The 25,788-nt window shown below is 36.7% G+C and overlaps 2 protein-coding genes and 1 long non-coding RNA gene across 17 annotated transcripts; 1 reads left to right on the top strand and 2 right to left on the bottom strand.

Moving 5' to 3' along the window:
• Positions 1-543: 543 nt before the first annotated feature.
• On the bottom strand, positions 544-13,162 carry LOC125282452 (uncharacterized). Its single transcript, XR_007189603.2, has 3 exons — positions 4,059-13,162; positions 2,220-2,406; positions 544-1,494 (listed from the first exon to the last, which is right to left on the bottom strand). It is a non-coding gene; the product is annotated as an uncharacterized LOC125282452 (long non-coding RNA).
• On the top strand, positions 8,287-16,647 carry TMEM126A (transmembrane protein 126A). 2 transcript variants are annotated; one of them, XM_026518234.4, is made up of 5 exons: positions 8,287-8,398; positions 10,336-10,461; positions 13,977-14,170; positions 15,658-15,772; positions 16,413-16,647. In XM_026518234.4, exons 2-5 carry the CDS (start codon positions 10,370-10,372, stop codon positions 16,603-16,605), a joined length of 594 nt encoding a protein of 197 aa, XP_026374019.1. In that variant the 5' UTR covers positions 8,287-8,398; positions 10,336-10,369; the 3' UTR covers positions 16,606-16,647. The 2 variants fall into 2 exon arrangements, with proteins under 2 accessions (XP_026374019.1, XP_048073219.1); XM_048217262.2 differs by lacking the exon at positions 8,287-8,398 and adding an exon at positions 13,524-13,609 and having other exon boundaries at positions 10,359-10,461.
• A 3,319-nt stretch (positions 16,648-19,966) lies between these two features.
• Positions 19,967-25,710, bottom strand: CREBZF (CREB/ATF bZIP transcription factor). Of its 14 annotated transcripts, XM_048217254.2 has the most exons (5): positions 24,355-25,710; positions 24,069-24,146; positions 22,901-22,969; positions 22,162-22,276; positions 19,967-21,119 (listed from the first exon to the last, which is right to left on the bottom strand). In XM_048217254.2, exons 1-2 carry the CDS (start codon positions 25,458-25,460, stop codon positions 24,131-24,133), a joined length of 1,122 nt encoding a protein of 373 aa, XP_048073211.1. In that variant the 5' UTR covers positions 25,461-25,710; the 3' UTR covers positions 19,967-21,119; positions 22,162-22,276; positions 22,901-22,969; positions 24,069-24,130. The 14 variants fall into 14 exon arrangements, with proteins under 14 accessions (XP_048073211.1, XP_048073213.1, XP_044246780.2 ...); XM_048217256.2 differs by having other exon boundaries at positions 23,704-25,710; XM_044390845.3 differs by having other exon boundaries at positions 22,901-24,146.
• Positions 25,711-25,788: the final 78 nt, after the last annotated feature.

Genomic DNA, 25,788 nt, shown 5'->3' with positions numbered 1-25,788 from the left:
GGAGGGATCCCCTTTCTCCACATCCTCTCCAACAATTGTTGTTTCTTGCCTTGTCTATTTTTGCCATTCTAACTGGCGTAAGGTGGTATCTCAGTGTGGTTTTGATTTGAATTTCCTTGATGGCTAATGATTTTGAACATTTTTTCATGTGTCTGTTAGCCATTTGTATGTCTTCTATATATTAAAACTGTTATCTCAAAAGGCATTACTAAAATACCTCAAATTATAGTTCAAATATATTAAATTTGGTTAGTAAAACCAAATCCCTCTTAACTATGTTTAGACTCAATTGACATCTGTGTCAGAAGAGTCAGACCACTATCGGCCCTCCCACACGCACCCCCGTTTGTCTTTGCTGAGTGTGTCAAACTGCAAGCCTTAAGTGTCCTTTGACTCTGCACCCATTCTATAGCAAGTCACACAAATTAATAAGTCAAGTCCACCACAGCTGACTATCATACAACTCCCTCCTTTTTTTCTTTTTCACACCTAAAAAAAGCCTATTTATTTAGATTCTTTTTATAAAAGACAAAGTTTTAATTATTTTTTAAGTATTTATATGTTGGATTTTTAATGAGATATAATTAATATAACATTAGTTTCAGGTGTACAACATAATGATTCAATATATGTGTATATTTCAAAATGATCACAATAAGCTTAATTAACATTTATCACCACACATAATTACAAACATCTTTTTCTTTTGATGAGAACTTTCAAGATTTACTGTCTTAGCAACTTTCAAATATACAATACAGCATTATTAACTGCAGTCACAATGCTGTACATTATATCCCCAGGACTTATTTATATCTAAAAGTTTATACCTTTTGACCACCTTCACCATTTCACCCATCCTTTATCCACCATCTTGGGCAACCACCAATCCATCATCTGTATCTGTGAGTTGTTTTGTTGTTGCTGTTGTTTTGTTTTTAGATACCCCATAAAAGTGAGATCAATGGTATTTGTCTTTCTTTTCTGACTTATTTTGTTTATTAGCATAATGCCCTCAAGGTCCATCCATGTCACAAATGGCAAGATTTCCTTCTTTTTATGGCTGAATAATATTCCATTGTGTATATATATCAGATTTTCTTTATCCATTCATCCATCAATAAACATTTAGGTTGAGTCCATGTCTTGGCTATTATGAAGTGCTGCCATGAACATGGAGATGCATATATCTTTTGGACATAGTGTTTTTGTTTCCTTCAGAAAAATACCCAGAAATGGAATTGTCAGATCATATGATAGTTCTATTTTTTCCCCAGTTTGTTTTATTGATGCCAATGCTCAGGCCTTGACCAGGTACTTCTGCAGCGGCTATAGCCGCTCCTTCTTGATCTTCAGGTTTTCCTGGTGCTTGTTCAATCACAGCACATGGCACCTGTCTTCTTGGGCTGCAGATCCAGGGGCTTGTACTTCTTATACCTGTAGAATTTCCTGAGGTTCTCTTTCTGAGTCTGGTTGATGATGGTGTTAGATTAACTAAGAAAATAAGAAAGAAGACTCAAATAGCTAAAATTAGAAATGAAAGCAGGTTTTTTACAACTGATGTCCCAGAAATAAAAAGGATCATAAGGGACTACTATCAATAATTATATCCCAACAAACTAGATAACCTAGAAGCAATGGACAAATTCCTAGAAACATCTAACCCAACAAGACTGAATCATGAAGAAATAAAAATCTGAACATACCTGTAACTAGTAAGGAGATTGAAGCTGTAATTAAAAAGCTCCCAACAAAGAAAAGCTTAGAACCAAATGGCTTCACTGACAAATTGTACCAAACATTTAAGGAATTAATACCAATCCCCCTCAAACTCTGCTTATGAATTTAGGAGGATGGAATACTCCCATAGTCACTTTATAAGGCCAGCATTACAGCATTATCCTGATATCAAAACCAAGAAAGTTAAAGATTCCAGAAAAGAAAGCTATAGAGCAATATTCTTGATTAATATTGATACAAAGATCCTAAACAAAATACTAGCAAGCTGAATTCAACAGAACATTAAAAAGATCATATGCAGTGACCAAATGGAATTTATACTTGGAAAGCAAGGATGGTTCAATATAAAAATATCAATGTAATATACTGCATTAACAAAATTAAGGATAAAACCACATAATCATCTCAATTAATATAGAAAACTTAAATACTTTTTATGATAAAAGTTACTCAACAAATTAGAAATAGAAGGAAACTACCTCAGGGTGCCTGAGTGGTTAGTCAGTTGAGTGCCCGATTCTTGGTTTAAACTCCAGTCATGATCTCAGGGTCGTGAGATCAAGCTCTGTGCTCAGTGCAGAGTCTGCTTGGGACTCGCTCTCCTTCTCCTTCTGCCCCTTCCCGCTGTGTTCTCTCATTCTCACTCTCTCAAATAAATAAATAAATCTTAAAAAAAAAAAAAAAGGAAACTACCTCAATGTAATAAAAGCCACACACGAAAAGCCCATAGCTAATATACTCAATGGTAGAAGACTGAAAGCTTCTTCTCTAAGATGAAGAACAAGGCAACCATGTCCACGCTTGACAATACTAATCAATATAATACTGGAAGTTCTAGAAAAAGTAATTAGATAAGAAAAGAAATTGGAAAAAAAAGTAAAATTATCTCTGTTCTCAAATGACATAATCTTATATATAGAAAACCTAAAAATCCCAGGGGGAAAAAAGTGTTACAACTAAAAACAATTTCAACAAAATGGCAGGATACAAAATCAACACACGAGAATTAGTTGTGTTTCTCTACACTAACAATGCCCAATACAAGAAAGAAATTAAGAATACAATCCCATTTACTATGGCACCAAATAGGATACAATACTCAGGAATACACTTACCCTGAAAGATTCAGACTCAAAACTACAAAACATTGTTAAAAATAACAAAAAAGATACTGGAAAGACCCCTGTGCTTGTGGATTGGAAGACTCGGTGTTGTTAAAATGTCCATATGACCCAAATTGATCTACAGATTTAATGCAATCACTATCAAAATCTCAATGGCATTTTTTATAGAAATAGAAAAAATATCTTAAGATTCATAGGAATCTCAAGGTACCCTGATTAGCCAAAACATCCTTGGAAAACAAGAACAAAGCTGGAGGCCTCACACTTCCTCATCTCAAAACATAGTACAAAGCAACAGTAATTAAGATGATGTGCTGTTATAAAGATAGATATATCAACCAATGGAACACAACAGATAGTTCAGAAATAAACCCTTGCATATATGCACAAATGATTATTGACAAGGGTGCCAAAACTACGTAGTGGGAAAAGGATGGTCTCTTCAACAAATGGTGTTTGGAAAACTGGATATTCACATACAAAAATAAATAAATAAATAAATAAATAAATAAATAAATAAAGTTGGATTTTTTCCATACTCCATATACACGACTAACTCTAAACGGATTGAAGACCTAATATAAGACCAAAAACTACACAACTCCTAAAAGTAGACATAGAAAAACTCTTCAATACATTGTGTTTGGCAATGATTTCTTGGCTATGACATCAAAATCACAGGCAACAAAATAAAAGTAGATAAATGGAAGTACATCAAACTTAAAATCTACATGTCAATGAAGCAATTAACAGAATAAAAAGGCAAACTATGGAATGGGAGAAAATATTTACAAATCATACATGTGATAGGATGTTAATCCAGAATATATAAGGAACTTCTACAACTCAATAACAACAAATAAATCCAATTAAAATGTGGGCAAATGACTTGAATAGACGTTTTTCTACAGAATATACACAAATGGCCAGGAAGCACAAAAAAAGATGCTCAACATCACTAATCATTAGGGACATGCAAATCAAAATTACTATGAGACGTCCTCTCATACTCATCAGGATGGCAACTATTAAAAGAACAGAAAATAATAAGTGCTGGTGAGGAAAAGGAGAAGTTGGAACACTTATACCCTGTTCGTAGGAGTGTAAAATGGTGCAGCCATCATGGAAAACAGTATGGAGATTCCTCAAAAAAAGAAAAAAGAAAAGAAATATCACATGATCCAGCAATCTCACTTCTGGGTATGTATCCAATAGCATTCAAAGGAGAGTCTTGAAATGGTATTTGCACACCCATGTTCATTGCAGCATTACTCACAACAGCTGAGTGATGGAAGCAATCCAAATCTTCATGACTGAATAAACGGATAAAGAAAATGTGATATATACATATATATACATTGGGATATTATGCATTCTTTAAAAAGCAGGAAATCCTGTAATATGCTACAAAATGGATGGAAATCTGCTAAATAAAATAAACCAGTCACAAAAGAACAAATAATGTATGATTTCACTCATATCAGGTGTCTACAGAAGCCAAGCCCATAGAAGCAGAAAGTAAAAAGTTGGTTACCAAAGGCTGGGGGGAGTGGAGAGGAGTAATTAGTATTTAGTGGATAAAGAGTTTCAATGCTACAAGAAGAAAAGTTATAGAGATCTGTTGCATGACACTATGAATATACTTAACATTACTGAACCATTCATTTAAAAATGGTTAACATGGTAAATTTAATGTGTTTTTTACCACAATTTTAAAACTAAGGCTAAATACTTTGTAGAGTTGGAAAAAGTATGAAAGAATTCACTACCAGAAGATTTGCATTCTAAATGTTAGAGAATACTTCAAGTAGAAAGAAAATGATACCAGATGGGATATCGATCTATAAAAAGAATGAAGAGTACTAGAGATGGAAAATATGTGGATAAATATGAATTTTCTTAGTTCTAAAAATTCTTTCAAAGACGAATGAAATAAAAAATGGTAACTATGTATTGTGTGGTTTATAACATACTTAGAAGTAAATGTATGATAATAATAACATAAAGACCAAGAAGAAAAGTACACTGTTGTAACACTCTTTTACCATACATAAAATGGTACAATATTACTTGAAGATAGATTATGGTAAGTTAAAGATGTTGTTGCAGGTTTAATTGGGTCCCTCCAAAATATATTTGCAAGTTCTAATCTTCCATACCTGTGAATGTATCCTTATTTGGAAATATGGTTTTTGCAGATGTAATCAAATTAAGATGAGGTATATTGGATTAGGACAAGCCCTTAATGAATAACTAACTGGTGTCCTCATAAGATTACGGAAATTTGGGTACATAGACACAGACAGAGAGAAAATGGCCCTGTGAAAGCACAAAGACACAAGGTTAAATGCCGTGTTAAGACAGAAGAAGATATTGGAGCAATGCATTGACAAGAGACACCAAGTGCCAACAAGGATTGTCAGCTACCACCAGAAGCTAGGAGAGAAGCATGGAACAAATTGTCCTTCAACACCTCCAACAGAAACCAATCCTACCAATACCTTGATTTCAGATTTCTTGCCTCCAAAACAGTGAGCAAATAAATTTGTTGTTGTAAGCCACCCAGTTTCTGGTATTTTCTTACAGTAGCCTGAGGAAACTAAAACAGATGTATATTACACATGCTAAAGCAATCATTGCAATTATTTAAAAGAATTGTAGCTAATAGGCCAGCAAAATGAATAAAATGGAATAAAAAAATTCAATTAGTCAAAACAAACCAAAATAAAAAAAAGTAGAAGGAAAGGGGAATGTAAAACAGGAGAAACAGAAAAGATATTTCAAGATGATAGATTTTTAACTCTGGGATATAAAAATCATATAAATATAAATGGCCTAAACACCTCCTTCATTAAAAGTCAGAAACTGTCAATTTAGATTTTAAAAATCCAGTTATATACTGCGTATAAGAAGTCTGCATTAAGGCGCCTGGGTGGCTCAGTTAAGCAGCTGCTTTTGCCTCAGGTCATGATGCCAGGGTCCTGCTCAGCCAGCAGTCTGCTTCTCCCTTGCCCCTCCCTCTCCCCCTGTTCCTGCTGGCTCTCTCGCTCTCTCTCTCACTCTTTCTCTCAAATAAATAAATAACATCTTTTTTTTTTAAAGCCTGCATTAAACATAAAGACGCAAACAGGTTAAAAGCAAAAGGATGGGAAAAACTATGTTATGTTAACACTAATCAGAAAAAGCTATTGTAGTGGTTATATTAATATTAGGAAAAGTAAATTGCAAAGCAAAAGACATTACCAAGAAATAAGAAGGTTATTTCATAATCATAGAGGAATCAGTTTATCCTAAATGTTTAATCATTTCATGTGGAGCTTCAAAATACATGAAGCAAGAACTGTTAGAAATGAAAGGAGAAATAGGAAAATTTCCTTAATAGTTGAAGGTTTCAATAACCTCTCAGTAATTGATAGAACAAGTTCGTAGCAATTGAGAAAGGATAAAAAAGTCTTAAACAATGCTATCAACCAACTTGTGATAACTGATGGTTTAGAACACTTGGCACAACAGCAGCAGCATATACATTCTTTTTGATCATACATGGAGTGTTTATCAACAATGGACCAGAATCTGGGCTATAAACATCAACAAATTTTAAAGGATTCAAATCATACAAACTATATTCTGTGACCACAAGGGAATTTAGAAATTTGTAACAGAAAAGTACCCCCCAAAATTGGAACTATTAGAAAACTAACACACTTCTAAATAACTCATGGGTCAAAGAAAAAAGCAAAGAGAAATTAGAAGGTGTTTTGAACCAAATCAAAATAATAAACATTTCAAAACCTGTGGGACACAGTTAAAACAGTAGCTGGAGGGAAATTCATACCACTAAACACATATGTTAGGGGGGAAAAAAAGATCTCACATCAAATGACCTCAGCTTCATCCTTAAGAAATTACAAATAGAGGGGCAACTTAAATCCCAGGTAGGAAAAAGAAAACAAATAATATAGATCAGAGCAGAAAACAATCAAATTGAAGACAGAAAACAACAGGAAAAAAGCAATGAAAAAAAAAAACCTAGTTACTTGAGAAAATCAAACCAATAATAAACCATTAGCCAAACTGATCAAACACTAAAAAAAGATACAAATGACAATTATCAAGAGAGATGTGACCTCACTACAGATTCTACAGGTTTTAAAGGCTAATAAGGAACAACCTAAGCTAATAATTTGAGAACTTCAATGAAATGGACATTTCTTCTTGTCTTGTGGAGAACTGATTTTTTAATAAAATCTCAATATACTAAATTGCTTTTATTACTCCAGAATGACATGCTATAGATACTGTACAATGAACATTTATAAATTTCAAAATAAGCTTCAAGCCATTAAAAATTAAATTGGAATAAGATTATAAAATGGAAACAAAGTATTCATATGCTCACGGACACATGTTATAGTTAGCATCTTAATAAACCGGTTTTTCTCAAACTGTCCCTGCATTTACCTCGGAAACTTTCCAGTTGGGGCATATGCTGCCTTTCTTCCTCGGAATCTCAGGATATGTTTTAATTTTCTGGTTTACTGACAAGTGACGATTTGACATTGGATAAATTCCTCGCAGCCAAAGGAGTTTTGGGTGCTCTTCTGCTCACCTCGCCAATGAAAATTTCCCCCTTTACCTGGAATACCACTTTCTCCTTGATAAAGCTCAGTGGTTCCCAAAGTAAACTTGATAAGCACTTTTAGGATCCTCACAACGTTACACAATAATCAAGGTGAGTGTTACCTCCTCCCCGTCCCCCGTTTTATAGATAAGAAGCTGTGGGGATAAGAACTGAGAGGTCTTCAGACGCTTGTTCCAAAACTTTGGTTCTCAATTGTTCTGACTTATGAAGCCACTAGCTCCCTCGCTCTCTAGTTTTTCTTTCACCGCACTCACCCAAACCTGTTTTTATAAGCAGTACTTGGCAGGGCACGAGCGATCCTCAGAAAAAGCTCTTGCTTACTCTTGAGGGGCTCAGAGTGTGGTGAGACAATTAGCCAGATTATAAAATAGCACAGGGAGTTTAAGATGGTAGGGAGAATAAAAAACCGATGGAACCAAGAAACCTCAGCTCCTTTTCGACTTTTTTTTAACTGAGTACCCATCGTATGCCGAGGGCTGTGCAGTTTCCATATACCCCATATGTCAACACATGAGGTAGGCTCTATCGGCCAGGAACTGGGGTAATGCGTCCAAGGTAGGTCTTCCGTGAAAGGGGCAGGAAATAAAAATTTCACAATTTCCACAGGCTCAGTACTGGAAGACAGGGGTAGGATGTAAAGTGTACCCTCCGCGCTCCCCGAAACCCCTCGCCCACCACCCCAGCACTTCCCTCGGCAGGAAGCCCCTACGCAGGAAGTCGCCGGGTTAGGCAATCTACGTCCTGGGAGTCCAATCAGCGGCAGCGCCCCCGCGCCTACCCGACTCTAGTCACGTGTCAGCCAAAGATGGCTGCGCTCAGGGTAGGAGAGCAAAGGTTGGAGTGAGCCCCGGCGTGGCCGCGGAGGCACCGACTGCTGTGAGGAGAGCATAAGGTACTGGCATCCCGGGAAAAAGAGTAAATGCCCGGGTATCTGGAGAAGCACAGCGCAGTGACATGCTGTTCACCAGCCGCGCGGGGATGAGATCCCGGGACTGGGTCGGAAGAGGGGGAGGGGAGACGGCACCTACTATCTCTTCACTTTCCACCCTAGAAGAAAAGATCTTACATTTAAGTTAATCCAAGAGAAAAAATAAACGTCTGCGCTTGAATTTAACCCAGGTTTTACTGCCAATATCCAGAGTGACTTTGGCCTAACAATTTTCAGAGTCCCCACTTGACTCATTGTCTCATAGTTACCCTGAGGGACGTGAGCTGGCTAATGCAAAAGCCTTTTGAAATGTCTGTAGTATTTAAAAGTGGCATTATCTTGGATTAGGACTTATTATTAATAAGAGACACAACTTACTGCAGGCTGCCGTGTCAAACTTCTACCGAATTAAGGGAGACTTTTAATAGCTACACCTTAGAAATAGTTCACAGAACTCGGAACCTCGCCAATATGCAGAGCATATAACAGAAAACTAGTGATAACATTAGGCAGGACTTTCTGAGGAAATAACTTCTTCTATTTCAGACATATCCACCGTACACTTTCTAATATACTGTATTTAAGTGTCTCTACACACACACACACCCCTCTGCCTCTAACATATACAGCGTACACTTTCTGAGTATACTGAATTTACGTACACACACCGGCCTGCAACACATAAGCAGAATCATTCACAGCACCTGTAGGGCAGAGATTGTGTTTGTCCTGGAATTGCAACCAAGGCCCTCAAGAAGTTTGAGTCCAGAAAACCTAGATGTAAATTTCTAAGTCTACATTGTACTTACTAATTTTAAGCCTAAGGATATGAAATCTCACTTAACATGTTCCCAATGACCTCTTATATCTAACAGGTACCCAGCAGTAAATCAGTGTTGTAAATTAATCTTGTAGCAAATAGATAACTATGAAAATCTAATTTCATAAAACAATGTTGTATTTTGCAGTTGTGAACTTTTGCTTTTAACTTTGCTACCCTGAAATCTTGTTTAATGAGCTAAATATTGGATTAAAACTCACCATTCACCTTACTCTGCATTGATTCCAACTAGTGCAGGGATCAAGAAACTACTGGCCTATTTGACAAAGACCATGTGTGATCTGCAAAGCCTAAAATATTAACTATGTGGCCCTTCAGAGAAATTTTGCTGATTTCTACTTTAGAGTATACCAATAAGTGAAATTGGTAATATATTTCTTCTACCTACTAAATAATACCAAATTCTTTTCCAAAGTGGTTATACCCAAAGTGGGTACCATGTACACTTCTACCAGCAGCACATGAGAGTTTCAGTTACCCCACATTTTTGCCAGTAACTGAAATTGTCAGGTTTTAATTTAGCTAACCTAGGTATTGCTATCTCACTGTGTTTTAAATTTTTTCCCGTTTATAATGAGGTTAAGCGTATTTTCTGTTTATTGGCTGTTTGTTTCCCTCTTTGTGAAAGTACATGTTCAAACCTTTTGCTAGTTTTTCTGTTGGGTTGCCTGCCTTTTTCTTGATGATGTGCACTTTACATTTTCTGGGTACTAAATGCTCCTTTGTCAGTTATATTGCAGATATTTTCTCCCACACTGGCATATCTTTATAGTATCTATTGATCAACACAAGTTCTTAATTTTAATATTAGTTTTATGTTCAGTGCTATTTGCAAATTAAGAAATATGTTTAAGGGTTATAAAGATACTCTGTATTTCCTAGAAGCTTTATGGGTTGTTTTTCATGTTCTGGTGTCTGTTTCACTTAGAATATATTTTTTTGGTATGGTGAGTATGCACTGATTTTTCAGATTATCATTCAAACTATAGTTAATTTTTTAAATGAAATATTTAATGGTATTTATAAAGCTTTTTATAAGCCTTTTGTTGTTTTTCTGTAGATATATATTATTGAAAAATATTTTAAGGCTCAAGATGGAAAATCATGAACCAGATGATACTGTCAAGGAAGACTTAATTTTCAATATCATAACCAGAAAAATTAACCAACTCCCAGAAGCAGAAAGGTAAGATTGCTTCTTAATTTAAAAATATTTTTTACCAGGTGGATTTTCAGTATTGGTTCATTATCTCACATTTATTTGGTTGAATATAAATAACATAGAACATCAGAAGGAAACTGAGCTTTTTCTTGCCTTATTGAGAAAACCTGAGACCAAGAAAGATTAACCATTTTGCTTGAAGATGAGGCTAGACTTCATCATGTTTTTGGATCTAATTATATGATCATTCCCATTTATTCCATTTGACTTAGAGTACTGTTAAATGTGAACATTTATGGACTCATCTAAATAACAGACCTTTAAGATGGCTTTTAAACTGTCTTGTCAATGCATTTCTATTATTATGTCTAACGGTCCAAGAGAGTGCTATGTAACACATAACTAGACAATGAATACCAGAGAAATGGGATCATGGCTAAAAGATTTTATCATTAAACAGAAAAAGGCTATATGGGAACCATACTGATATTTGAGGACAACACTGAGTCAACTATAGTGCACTTCCTTAGCAAGAAGACCACTCTGACTAGATTCCATTGAAAGAGAAATTATGAGGCCAAAAAGGATAAAAAAAAAGAGGAGCCAGCCTAGGGAGGGGTTGGAGGGACAGTATCTCAGGCAGAGGGGTTGGCATATGCCCACAGGCTAGCAAAGAGTTGATCATATCTGAGGAACCAGTGTTACTGGAAGTACAGGGAAGTAGGCATAAGGTTGAAGGAACGGGAAGAGTTTTAAGCAGGGAGTAATATGATCCAGCTAACATTTCTAAAGAACATTCCAGTTGCTTTTGGGAAATAGATTTAAGGTAGGAGAGAAAAAAAAAAGACAACCAGTAGGAAAACTCATATAGTAATCTTGGTGAAGTGGTGATGGTACGGGTTTGAAGGATTTGAAATACATTTTGGAATTATAATCTTACTGCCCTAAGTAAATTCCAGTCTTGCTGCCACTTACCCTCTCAACGAGAGAGAACCTATAAACCCAGGGCAGCAATAAGAACTTGGTGAGATTTCATAAGCTGTATGTCCTACAGCTCTTCCCCTACCACACACACATTGTACATCCTTTTTGTTATTTTCCTGAGGTAGATAACAAACTTTTCAAGTACAAGAGGGCCTGTGTTGGGGCGCCTGGATGGCTCAGCCGTTAAGCATCTGCCTTCGGCTCAGGTCATGATCCCAGGGTCCTGGGATCGAGCCCCGCATTGAGCTCCCTGCTCGGTGGGAAGCCTGCTTCTCCCTCTCACAGTCCCTTGCTTGTGTTCTCTCTCTCACTGTCTCTGTCAAATAAATAAATAAATCTTTTTAAAAAGGTGGGGGGGCCTGTGTCCATGGTTCCAGGTCAGTAAGGTAGAACGCCAGACAGACATAAGGAATAGAGTAGATGGTGGCAGCTTTGAAAAGAGCAGGCTATATCACTGGTACTTTCACCAAATTAGAATGGAGAAGCAGTGGGGAAATAAGCTGGAACTGCAAAGTAAGCTTTAGTTTGGAAGTAATAAATTGCTCTCAAACACTGGCACCTGAACAGAGCAGATGAGTGTCTCCTTATCTTTGCCTTATTCCCTATTTTCCCATGTTCCTATCTTCTTATACTTGTTCTCCTAAGTTTGAATCCTCACCTCTTCTTGCCTTATCATTTGATATGCTTAATAGTTATTTGAAAAGTCCTTAGGTGTAGAAACTTTAATATCAAACATCTCACTTTCTGAACTACAAAGTAATTGTATATACCATATATTTCATTGCCACTTGTTAAATATGATCTTATAGTTCATGTGTTTCATTCATGTGTCTAGTTGTATTAAACGTGTGTGTCTTGCCAAACATTCATGAGTTTCCACTTTTTTGGAAAACTGACTTGCAAAGGAGCTGTTAGATAACAATTTTGTACTTACTGAATTAACTAAATAATGTGACTAAGCCACAGGAAATTAAAATTTGGGAGACCATAAACTTTGCTATTCAGATTCTAGTTGCACTCCTTTTTATTTACATATAAGTTTTTAAAATACTTCACATCAGTATATAACTTATATATTCAAAATAATTATATTAATATAGTAATATATAAAAATGTATATGGGCAAACTATTTACCTTTGAGCATTTGGTTGCTAGGACTAAAATGGAGATAATATGTATTTCACAGGATTGTTATAACAATTTCAGAAGTGCTCAAGTTTCCCATTCCCTCAGTGCCCACAAAAATACATAGATCTTTCACATTCATGTGTTTTCTTTTGTTATTGATTGGTAGGTTCTCTAGGCTCTCCTCACTTTTTAAATATTATCTTGTGTACCCGAAGTTTTTCGACTGCCTCTCTCTTGTACTTCCATTACCATTTCAGTAGATTTCTTTTTTATCTCATGCTCACGTGTCTTTCATCCTCCAATAATAAACTATGAAAATACTGAAGGTAGAAGATAATTTTTTGTGACTTCAGCATCAAGTCTGCTGCATGTAGTAGGTGCTGAATGATTGAATGACAAGCACCATTATGATTGTAAAGTGACAGGTAAGAAAAGTAATGCTTTATACAATTAGAAAGCTCTGTTAGGAATTCCTAGAAAAGCTGTTTTAAGATGAGTGTTAACCATAGAAGTTAGGGGGGTATTGTGTGGCTAGTCTGGCTAAATAAATAATGAGGAATTTAAGAGACTGATGCCTGTGTTGTAGATGGCAAGGCAGGTGGTAAAAAAAAAAAAAAAAAGTGGTAGGCTGAAGAGTTTGGAGTACTTTCAGTATCTAGCATTATTATTTTTTCCAAAACTAAAGAAAGCACAGAATGTGCATTTTAAAACTCATATACACCTTGACTAAAAACCAATTCTACCACTTAGTCACTCAGACATTAATTTATTCATTATTTCAGTGGATTGTTGTAAAGTACCTAGCATAGAGTATCCCTTAAACGTTAGTACTCCTCCACCCCCCATCCTGACTCTAATGCTTCAGGGTAAAGTGAAAGTGAAACATAATTTACTCCACCTTACTGAATGCCTTTTAGGTGTCAGGTGCTATTGAAACCAAGATGAATATATCTTTGTATCCACTATCTTCTAGTTACTTACTTGAAGACTAGTGGGGAAGCCTGACATAAATCAGTGATTGTAAGATAGTACCACCTTATCATCTGTTGTGCTAGACAGGTAAGTATTGGGTATTGTGGGCGCCCAAAGGAGAGGCATTCATATCAGACTCTTCAGAAGCTCTGCCCTGTTACAGTTGGGGGAGAAATTTCTATACTGGTATCTTTTGCAGAATTGCAAAATACATTTAGCAAAATCTGAATGTATCACGCTATCCTTAAGTATTGACCAGTTTCCCTTTAGGCTGAAAATCTGTACGTAAAACACTTTAAAAAGATTTTTGTTTTATGGAGCTATAAGGGATAAATGTTGTATCCTGTTATTCCTAATGTCCTATTGAATCCTATAACATATACCAGAAATGTTGCACAGCTCACAGACAAAATATAGTACCTCCCAAAATTTTCTCTTTTTTGTCACCACTCAGGAATCTGTTTGAACATGGATCAACATATGTTGGACTTAATGCTGGTCTCTGTGGTCTAATAGCAAATAGTCTTTTTCGACGCATCTTAAATGTGACACAGGCTCGTATAGCTGCTGGCTTACCAATGGCAGTGATCCCATTTTTGACTGCGCATGTATCTTACAAAGGTTTTGTAAGTTTACCTCTGAATACAGGTAAATTCTATTTCACCATCACCAGAATTTGCTTTACTATATATAATTTGTACCTTACATTAATCCTTAAATATTAACATCAGGTAGCTAGCTATATGCTGTCATTGTAGTCAGTGCAGGGATAAGACTGAAACTTGCTAGCCTGTGTAAAGTGGCGGCTCATATTAGCAAAGTCTTCAGTACAAGTAAAATACACACATACATGGCAGTTCTAAATACTTTCCTTTTTCTAACTTACCTTTCCCACAGTACTTAAAGTAGGAAATATTCGCAAACTTAATGCTGCCTTACTTTTAAAAAAAATTTAGAGAAGTCCCTCAAAAGAGAAAACACTTATAGGAAGAAGAGTCTATTTACATAGTGAATCTCTCAAAGCACTAAATGTATGTACAAGAATTATCAAATATATGGAGACTTGACTTTTGATAGTTTACCGTATGTGGAGATATTGCAGATTTGCCAGACTACTGCAATAAAGTGAATATTGCAGTAAAGTCAAATGATTTTTTGGTTTTCCAGTGCATATAAAAGTTATGTTTACAATATGTTATAGTCTGTTTAAAGGGTGCAATAGTATTATGTCTAAAAAAACCAATGTACATACCTTAAAAAATATTGCTAAAAAATGCTAACCATCATTTGAGCTTCCAGTGTATGGTAATCACTGATTACACATCATGATAACAAATATAATAATAATGAAAAAGTTTGAAATATTATGAGAATTAGCAAAATGTGACAGAGACATGAAGTGGGCAAATGCTGCTGGGAAAATGGTGCCTACAGACTTGACCAAAACAGGGTTGCCACAAACCTTCAATTAAAAAAAAAATGCATTATCTGTGAAGGGCAATAAAGGGCAGCACAGTATGGGTATTCACTACTTTCACATAAAAATATTATTACCACAGATGATGGTGGGATGGAAGAAAGACAGTCCATTTAAATTAAGTGCTGTTCCAAATTGGTTTAAACTGGATGAGTATTTTGCTTACTCCCCATGATCAGTATAGAATTTTTATGACCTACGGAAACCTATCACCCAGTGAACTGAACAGACTGAGTAAAACATGTTATTAACTTAGCTATTTTTAATATAGCTTACACTAACTTGGAAATGAATAAAAAATTTTATAAAAAGTCACACTATAAAATGTAAAAACATAAGATGAAGTACAAATTATTTTTTAAAAATTCCCATGGATTAAAAGTTTTCTACAGACAGAAATACATTAGCTCAGGTTTGCCAATACAAGTGCAGAAAGGTAAAAGCAGTACAAACTGAGATTAAAAATCCGCTGTCATTTATTCCTGGCTATTTTAGGTTATCTGTACATATAATGATACCTTCGAACATGCCTTATAGATTTGTGTTTGCTGCCTAAAAAATTGAGTATCTGTGACACTTTTAAGATGACCTTGTATTCTTTATATCATGTTTGCTTGACTATCATGACCTTCATTTTCAGAACTGATTTATTTCCTAGGTGATTTGAATTGTGAAACCTGTACCATAACACGGGGTGGATTGGTTGGTCTTGTTTTTGGTGGTCTGTACCCTATTATCTTGGCTATACCTATGAATGGTGGCCTAGCAGCCAGGTAAGATTGTTTTCTCATATTCAGTGAAAAACTTAACAATATTTAAGCTATTACCTAGAAAATGCACAAATTAAAATAGCAGATACATTTTCTGCTTTTTAAGGTGATGTTTTTTAATTTGAAAGAGTTAAGACTTTTTTTTCTTGTAAGTAATATTACTTCTCAAGAATTTGAAAACAGTTCTAGAAGTTGATCCCATCATACTTCTTGCATATGTAGTTTAGGTTCTTTAACTTGTGTACTGAATGCCAACCACAGAGCTACAAACAGTACTATGCCTAACATGATAGGTAATTATATGCTCAGTGTTCTTAGAGTTTGAGCAGTTCCACTGAAGGAAAAGTCCATCACAAAATGTTTGGCTGTAAGCCAGTATAATTCAGTTATTTTCTGACAGAACTCATATCAATCTAAGCTGTATGAGCCTTCAGAGGTGAAATGGAGAAAGGGACAAAAGAAAACAAAAATACAGTTTTAAGGACCAATAGACATCAAAGAGAATAACTGAATTAACTTAATCTTTACCTAAACTACTTTTATCTTTTTATCTTAAGACTTCTCGGGTTAATATATATTATACATGGGTTTGCCATTTGATACACTATGTTTTCTAGAGAACTGTCTCAATGTTTTCTTATAGGTATGAGTCAGCCCCGCTACCAGAGAAAGGAAACATCTTAACTTACTGGACGAGGATTTCTAAGCCTGTCTTTAGAAAGATGTTATTTCCCATTTTGCTCCAGACTATGTTTGCAGCATACCTTGGATCTAGACAATATAAACTAATTATAAAGGCCCTTCAGTTACCTGAACCGGGCCTAGAAATTCAGTGACTGTTAAATGTGTACACAAAAATAAAATTGTTAATGTATGAAGAAGTGTTTGGTGTATGAATAAACATAGACTTTTAATCACATGAGGTACAGTTCTGGGACCTATAACGTAAGGCTACACAGAGCAGCAACCAAAGGCTGAATACTAGTAAGGGCTACCCCCTTAAACAAGAGCATAACTTCTCTAGTTTGCCCAATATTCTCTTCTACTTTGCTTGCTCCACTCCTTTACATAAGCATATTTTGGTCTGTTACAGGAAAAATAACCATACAGCAGGTTTTACTGAAGACCTCATAAAGAATCCAAGCAGGAATGAAAATGAGAGGTGGGGATGAGAATTAGTTCACTACAGCAAATGCTCACTTCGTTTTCCCAATTCAGTTTCCATAGGTATTATTAATCCATAGAAATTTATAACATATTTAACAACCTTCCTCCACAGAGGAATCAATGCCAATAGTCTTGAAAGATGGTAGACTCAGCTACAGCTGATACACTGATATAGCGGATACAGTGATACAATGATACAGCTAACTTCTTCAAGAGTCCTCTTATTTGTCTTTGGAAAGCTATATTCTTGGAAGACTGAGACAAATTCTACCTTTGAAGCTTCCATTTAGTATGGGACACTGTTTTTGGAATCACCTACCCAGGCCTCTTCAGCTGTGTGATGTTAAGCAAGTTAACCTCTCTGGTCCTCAGTTTCTTCAGTAACCTCACTCAAGATTGGTATTTACATAATATATGGAAGTTGACTAACACAGTAGCCAACATAAATGGTAGCACTTAAATGGTAGCCATACTCGTCCTATTGTTCCTAGTTTTGTTTTCTGAAATACCATACTCTAATATTCCTTGTTTCCCAAGATAGATCATTTAAATTTTTGAAGTGACCTTTTGTGTTCCCCTTTGTAAAACTTTTTATCTCAGTTCTTTAAACCATTTTTTTAGGATCTAAATCAGCATTGTCCAACAGAACTTTATGTGATGATGGAAATGTTTTATACATGACTGACAATATTGACTACTAGCCATATGTGGCTGCTGAGCACCTGAAATGTAACTAGTCCAACTGGATAACTGAATTTTTAAACTAATTTAAATTTTTAGCCACATGTGACTAATGGCTATAGTACTGGCAATATAGATATAGAGACCAACACTTTCTTATGAAATAAGCCAGTCATATGAAATAAGTGCCATCCCAGATCATATTCACAAGCATCTTAATTATTCCTTTCAAATATAGTGACATATCTGTTAAATACTCATTTATTCATATATTTTATTCTTATATTTATTCATATAATTACTACTTAATTATATGAAAGGAGAATTTAGCTTGTCACCTAGAAAAGGCAGCCTCGTAAATGAAACAGGCTTTCAGAGAGCAAGCAGTCCAGCTAAAGATTTTAAAATGCAAATGACATTAACAAAATATTTTAAATTTTTCAGAAAGCAAAGCTGATATTCAACAAGTACCTTAAAATGTATTCCCTAGCAAATTTATATATGAAATGATCCCAATTAGGAGGCAAAAAAATCTATATTTTGCTATGACTATTCTCTGGGTTAGAGAATTAGGGGTGATTTTTCTTTTTGTTTTCTTTCTGAATTTTTTGCTTTCTATAATGAATATGCTTTACTTAAAGCTCTCTGACCCAAAATTACACACTTCTATCTACAGTCTAACATTTTTGTTTAAAGGAGAGTTCTACTTACACAGCAGAGAAAAAAATTAGAAGTTAATTCCTGACTTCAAAAATAAGAAACCCAAATTACTAAATTAGACTCCTTAAAAAAGAATGGTGCTATCAACTTGGATAATTCAAAAGCCACTGACATAACTAAATTGGTAATTTAGTACAAATTGTTTTCTTATGTTTCCTAGCATAATACCATCTATAAATAGAAGAGTTTTCAAGGGTTTCTGTAACCAAAAAGGTTTCTTTTCTAGAATCTGTCCCCTGCCACGTATTTTTTAAATCATCTTTTCAATTAGTAAAAATGGGCAACGTATGCAAAAGACCATATTATTTTACATCTATTGCTACAAATCTACTTTACCAAAATTTTTGGTTGGGGGCAGGTAAATACATACAAACTTGCAATGATCTGTGTTACAATTTAGGGAACAGTTATTTGTAGCTAAGACCTAAAGAACACTGCCTCAGTCATTGGAAGACAGTTTTTAATAGTTCAGTCATACTAAACAAACTAAATCAGTCTTACAATTTACTTGGTGTAGTTATCCAGCCTTAAAGAAGAGGTCTCATACTGTACTTCGGATATTAATTTGTAAACCCTAAACTATAGAACATTAAAAGCCAGAGGGGTCTAGGAAACTGACCTCGGTGGGTATACAGCAAAGATGCAAAATTCAAAGGCACAGGGTAAAGAAAAGTTGGGCCACCAATAAAAATCAAATCTGTGCATATTAACACAACTACACGATTTTTCAAAATGCCATTAGATTGAATATTAAGCAAAATAATTTTCAACAAAAATTATTTTGGGTCAACAAAACTACAAAAATTAAAGTCCACTGTAAACTGGTTTCCTTTTAAAAAGTGGGGAAATGGCTCTACGAAATCTTAAATGTCTATAAATCAGGGAAAGTTTGTAAAAAAGGAATAAAAATACTATTATCAGTAACCAAAGCAATGAAAAAGGCAAAGGCAAGTTCACAAGCAACTTTCTATTAACCTATGTATTTTTTTAAAAATCCATTTTTCTCTAATATTGCACTTACTTTCTGAATGGAATTTAAATTATCTCCAGTTTAATTTTTCTGCATTTCAGAACAAAGTAAATTACCATTTGTAGTCTACGTCAGAACTGAGAGTAGTCTGGTATTGTAAGACAGTAACAAGTGACTGCCAGAGGATTAAGATATTCAACTTCAAATATGTGAAAAATACTGTGCTGGCCACACAAAACACTCTACAAGTTTCTAATGGAAGACCTCCCCTTTTTGATCCCTAGCTTAGATAGTAACTACCTGGTTTCTGAAGAAAACACAAATATAAACATTTGGGAGGGTCTCAAAACTTCGTATTGATAATGAGTGTGGGAAGTATTTTACTGCCTATTCAACTTTCAAGAATAGCTTAAAAATCTGACTAAATTAGTGAGACCTTAAACAAGTGAACTAGGTGATCACATATTTTTAAAGGTGATTACTCATTATCAGTGAATCACTCTATTCTATCAAAGGAGTAATTGTCACCAACTAGTGTTAACACCATATCTTTGGTTGTAGAATTACAACCAGCTGTAGTGTTTGTACTGTAGGAGCATCCATAGTCAGGCATAAGCCACTGGGCATGCTCTTTGCGGCCATGCATCACACTGACTAAATTTAGATTACAAGAAACAGCGGATTTAATAAGTTTTGTATAATATCATACAATAACCAAACTGTATAGTTATGATAAATCATCCTGGGCCGATGATTTATCCTACCCCTCCCACCTCTCTGATCTGCACACTTCCCAATGAGTCAATAAAATAAAATGACTCAGTCTAGACCAGATGAAAGAATGTATTAACATAATCCAACGAAAATGAAATAAAACAATCCAGAGTTGAGTGTTTTTTCACACTTGTAATAAACTGGAAAAATGTTTCAATTAAGTAAAACAACCATATTATGTGGAAAAAAAAAACCACTCCCCATCATCCAGAATACTAAAGCCCTTACATAACACTAGAGACATTTTAATATATAACAACAGAAACTAGGATACCATTCATTAGAAACCTCAAAATAGTAAAAAAAGTGTCAAGTATTCAGAGAAAACTCAAGAAGCCAAAACCTCAGAATGCAAACATCCTATTACCCTGAATTGCAATTAACTACTCACATATTTAACCATAATCAATTTTTTCAAAGATACACAAGACAAATCAATGCATCTATTTTAAAAAGACTACTCTTTATAGTTAAGGACTTTACATTAACTTTTATATTTTACTCAGCAAGGTCTGCCTATACTTCAGATTAGCTCTCAAATTCCAGGAAGTAAATACAAACTCATGATATGCTTTGTGATCCCTGATGGCCTGTTTATGTAATTCTACTCCACTAAATGTAATTCCATAGAATGTGCTGATTATGTAAAGAATCTAATATTCCTTGATGAAATACTATAGTTCTCTTCTCCAAAGGTTACAATTTTTAAAAGGTATGCAAAGAACTGAGTATCACTCCCATGAAAGACAAAAAAAAAAAAAATATATATAATTTTGTTCCAAAATTAACTTAGTCTCATGTATTTCTATTAAGTCTTTCAAGGATTCCAGAGAATCTTTTCATATCTCCATTTCTGGAAAGTGAAATCTGGAAAGTGAAATCAGTATAGAAGTAATTTGGGAACTTGAAAATGGCATTCATTTTTTTCAGCAGATGCCAAATTTTTGACCGACATGGCTCCCACAATTACTTTGTTACCATCAGTCCAGTCAGTTAACAGGTTGTAGGAAAAGATTCGTTTTTGCAGACACTGCTAAGCTGTTTAAAGAGAAGAAAGAGAGATTAATTTAGTGATTACAAAATGCACAAATATTTAAAATATTTTGAACACTTTTTGTCGGATTATATCAGAGGTGTGACTATATTTTAACAAACGTGGACTTTTTAGTTAGGACTGGTCAAGAAAGTGCAGAAACAGTCAATATGATAGAAATAGGAGGTCAATATGATGTGTTAGTTCAATTAATGTATGAATTCCTGTCACCATCAGAAGACAAATATCAAAAAGTTACCTCTTTACACTAATTCTGTATCATTTTGCCATAGAGGCAATGAGGGAAGAAAGAAAAAAAGGTTCCCCAAATACTAAGTTGTTTTCAACCTCTACAGTAAATAGAGCCAAACCTTAAAATTTCAAAACAATCCATATTATATTCCAGAAATCTCCTTTATCCAACTACTAATCATTCAGAACACAATATTCTAAAAATAGTAAGACAACAGTTTCATATTAATCATAACTTTTTTAATTAACAAGTAGTGAATAGGACACTTTAAGATATTGTTTACTACATAACTGAAATAAACAGATCTGTTGTAAATTCAGAAACCCAAACATTTACAGTAAAATGTGCTTACACATAAATATGATCAAATTTATTTAAAGCCCCTGTTAGATAGGTCCTAAATACATGCAATACCATGTAAAAACAAGACCATGAAGTTGATGTAAAAAATGACAAAATCACTAAGTCACCAAAATTAGAAAAAGAAAAAAAAAAAAAAAGAGAATGAAATGGAAACTAAGAAAAGACACTTAAAACATAAGGAGCCTAACAAAGCAGCTTTAAAAATAGGCGATACTAATCTCCATTTTCAAAAGTTCTTAGTCAAGTATTTCCAAAAACTGCCATTTATAAAATGACATCCTAAAAATCTACACTTGGAATTTTCAAAGCATCCCAATTCAGAAAGCTTTGACTACTGTTTCTCCCCAGCCCCAAACTTCAAATAATGCAGGAAAAGCACTGACATTAGAAGAAAATATTCCAAGGGAATGGTATTTTAGAAAAACACTTACTGCTTCCAGAACCTTTTAAGACCCATAGTCAGCATTAACAACAATCATTTTTCCTATTTTCATCCATTATTTTCCAATGTCATGTTAGAGATGAATAAATTCTTTGAGCCCATAACTGAAAGATCAACAAACCTGGTTTTATTATGACACCATATTTTTGTCATTGGTACTGCACAAAATTATATACAAAGAAATATATACAAAATGTTCAAGTATTAATTAAATTTCAATTCAAGGCTTCTTTTTCAAAAAGCTACATTTAACATATTCCATAGAGATAGCACAAATTAGTCATTTCAAATAATTTTTCCAACTACTTTTGGTTTTTTTAATATATATATATATATATAATTCAGTAGGCACTAAAAATCCATGCAGCTGCATTGTGAGGGGCTTGCTCCTGCACTTAGGTATAAGCAGGTTCATCACTCCAGGTTGTGAATTTGGCTACTACCCATTCATGCTCAAGTGCAGTAGATGATTTTACAAAATATGCTGTAATGCACTGGAAACCAGAGACCGAGTTAGGTCTCAAATCGTGTTATCTAGCAACAAAACATTTACAGTTGTGCAAGAACAAGGATTCCATTTTTATAACCAAATAACAACAAAATAAAACATGTGTAAGATAACTTACATCTTTGGACTGCTGGAAAATACTTTTTTAATTATGAACATTGTAAAATAAAAGACAGCAGAAGCCCTGATATTACCTCTTTTTCCTCATTTCTTATACTACCTTTTAAAATAAAGCAGGAAATGTGGCCAGCAGCTGGTCCCGTCTCTTCTGCCCCAACAGCTGTATCCACTTTAGCACAAAGAAAAACAAGGATGCTAAATATGTATATACTTTATCAAACAGTGATGTTTCACAAAGAATTTCTTAATGCCTCTTACACTGAAGGACACTGTAACTCAATCTATACAACTGGACAATGAATAATACAGTACTTCAAGAGAAGAATATGCCCCATCTTTGGAAAAAGTGTCAATCATGTCCTTAAGTAGCCAGAACCACTCAATTTTCAAAATTATTTTTAAATAGGACAAAAACCTTTGAAATAAGGAGAATAAGATTCTTTGTGAAGCCTCACTTTACACGTTTTCATTCACATTTCACAACCTTCAATACTAATCATACATAAATTTAACCTAAAATTTTAATACAACAAAAGTAAAGGTGTTCAACAATTTATTTATAATCAGTGATAGGGTAATCACTGTGCTGGTCCTCAAAGAAACACTTCATTAGCCATTCTTATTCCTCCTTCAATTAATTAACACAGAAATGCATGTTAATTTCCAACTTCTTTAAAGGTGAGATATTAAAATTTTTTTACTCTAAATAGATTGTATTTCTAGATCTCCTACTGAAAACTAAAAGGCATACCCAAATATTTAAGATATTTCTATCATCTCCAGCAAAATAACTATCACATTTGTGCAAGCCCCAAATACTTATTGTCAACCTCTAAAAAGTTGCTCTAAAACTGGAATTCCAATTTGCACCTTGTACAACTCGGAACTTCCATTCAACTTCACCTGTTTCACTGTCTCCAAACTGTATCTCTATTAGCAGCTTTCAGTGTACAGTGGGAACCGATGTCATCCAAGGCCATGTCCACACTGGGGACAGAAGAGCTAGGTACACGCAAGTCTGAACAAGGGGACACATTAACAGCTATTTCAACCAGAAGAAGCATCTTAAAATACATTATTGACCAGCACAAGTCTGTTTCCAGGGTGGACAGGGCCCAAATTAGATTTCTCCTCCCACCTTCCAAAAAAGAAAAAAGAAAAGAAAAAAAAAAAAAAAACCCCCACACACACACACAAATTGAGATGTTGCCCATTAAAGTAGACTAAGCAGCAGAGCATGAGCGTTACGTGAAGAGATGGATCCTTACCAGGTTGTGAGGCGGGAACGACTGTTCTGTAACCCCTACAACGGAGCCTGGCAGGAAGGAAATCACCTAAAAAAGAAACTGTCAGAGAGATTTAATAGTCACATGTTATTATTAGGAGTTGGTTACAGTGTCACATTCATGCTTTTAGCTAAACACTTAAAGATTCAATATTACTTTTTCCTCCTCTGAAATGTGTCCAGTGAAGATGTCCCACTAAGGTGTTTTACATGGTGTAAGGGAGTTGAAAGGGGTAAACGCGGATAAAGAGCAGATTACTTGACCCTACATTTTAAGAGAAGACGACGCCTTCCGGGCGCAAGCCGAGCAGAACTCCACCGACACCTTATCCTTGTCCACATGAAGACACACTCCTCCCGCTGAGTCGTCCTCTTCCAGCAGGTCCTGCTGCTGCTTTCCCACGGGCAGAGCGTAGTCATGGTCACCGGCGGGCGAGTCTCTGAAGAGCGAGGTGGTCAGCCGCAGTCCCACGCCGCTCAGCCGGCTCAGCAAGCGAGCCAGTCCGGTCTCGTTGGCTAAGACGGCCCGTAGGTAGCGACTCTCCTCCTGCAGTGCCTGTACGCGCTTGCCCAGCTCCCGATTCTCGGCCCGCAGCTCCTGGTTCTCGGCTGCCAGACCCCGGACTCGACTTTCCAGCCCCATCACGTACTCCTTCTTCTTCAGCCGATTAAGACGCGCAGCAGCCGCCGCCGCCTTCCGGGGACTCTTTGTCGCCGCCTGGTTGTTGTCGTTGCCGCTGCTGCAGCCGCCGCCTCCTGGGGACTTTCTCCGCCTCTTTTCGCCGCCGCCACTGTCAGTGCCGCTGCTGCAGCCTCCGATGCCATTTAATAGCCTCTGCAGGAGGTCAGAAAAGCGCTGCATCTCGGCAGCCGCGGCCTCGTCGTCGTCGTCCCCTCTCCACAGGCCGCCGCTATCGGAGCCTCCGCCGGACGATGAGAGAGGCCCAGGCGAGCTGAGCCCGGGCTCCAGGTGCCAGTCTGGTTGCCGGGGGTCCAGCAGATCTGCCAGTTCCAGCCCGGACAGAAAGTCCATGTCCTCCGTCTCCTCCCCGGGGACACTGGCGATCGCCTCCTCCTCCATTTCCTCCGGCGAGGGCGCGCGCACGGCCACGCCGCCGCGGCCCCCCCTCCCGGCCTCCGACTCGCCCTCGTCGCCGCGCGGCTGTTTGCGGCCGGGAGATCCGGCCGCCGCCGTCTCTTCCTCCTCTGCTGCTGCTGCTGCTGCTGCTGCCGCTGCCGCCGCCGCCGCCGCCGCCGCCGCCGCCCGGGTCAGGTCCGGGGGCAGCAAGCAGGTCGCGGCCGGAGCCGGGCTCTCGCTGCGGGTTGGGGAGTCGCTGCCCGAGGCCGCCAGCAGTTTGGTCAGGCTATGCCTCATGGGGCCCAGCGGCGGGCCCACGTAGGCCCCGGCCCCTCAGACCGGGCCTCGCGGGCCCAAAGGACCCCAGACCCCAGCGCGGGGGGCCAGGAAGCTGCCAGAGCGAAACAGAGGGGAAGGTCCGAATCGCCTCCCACCCCACTTGGCTGGTCGACCCCCCGCGCCGGGGCGGGGGGGAGGGATGGGAGACCGAAGCGGTGAGGCCCAGCGATGACTCGACCGCGCCACCCAGACAACGGCCAGGCCGGAAGTCAGTTGATCTCACCCCAGCCCCTCCCACGGCGTTTCGCGCTCCACTGGGCTCTAGTATCGCGAGAGTTCAGTGAGG

The sequence above is a fragment of the Ursus arctos genome, unplaced genomic scaffold, assembly GCF_023065955.2.
Source record: "Ursus arctos isolate Adak ecotype North America unplaced genomic scaffold, UrsArc2.0 scaffold_22, whole genome shotgun sequence".
NCBI classification, from domain to species: Eukaryota; Metazoa; Chordata; class Mammalia; order Carnivora; family Ursidae; genus Ursus; species Ursus arctos.
This window is presented reverse-complemented; position numbering and strand designations above follow the sequence as displayed.

Coding starts and splice junctions, on each gene's coding strand:
- TMEM126A (XM_026518234.4), top strand. CDS start 10,370: ATGGAAAATCATGAACCAGATGATACTGTCAAGGAAGACTTAATTTTC. Junction 10,462..13,976: donor CAACTCCCAGAAGCAGAAAG/GTAAGATTGCTT, acceptor GTCACCACTCAG/GAATCTGTTTGAACATGGAT. Junction 14,171..15,657: donor AAGTTTACCTCTGAATACAG/GTAAATTCTATT, acceptor TTTATTTCCTAG/GTGATTTGAATTGTGAAACC.
- CREBZF (XM_044390845.3), bottom strand. CDS start 25,460: ATGAGGCATAGCCTGACCAAACTGCTGGCGGCCTCGGGCAGCGACTCC.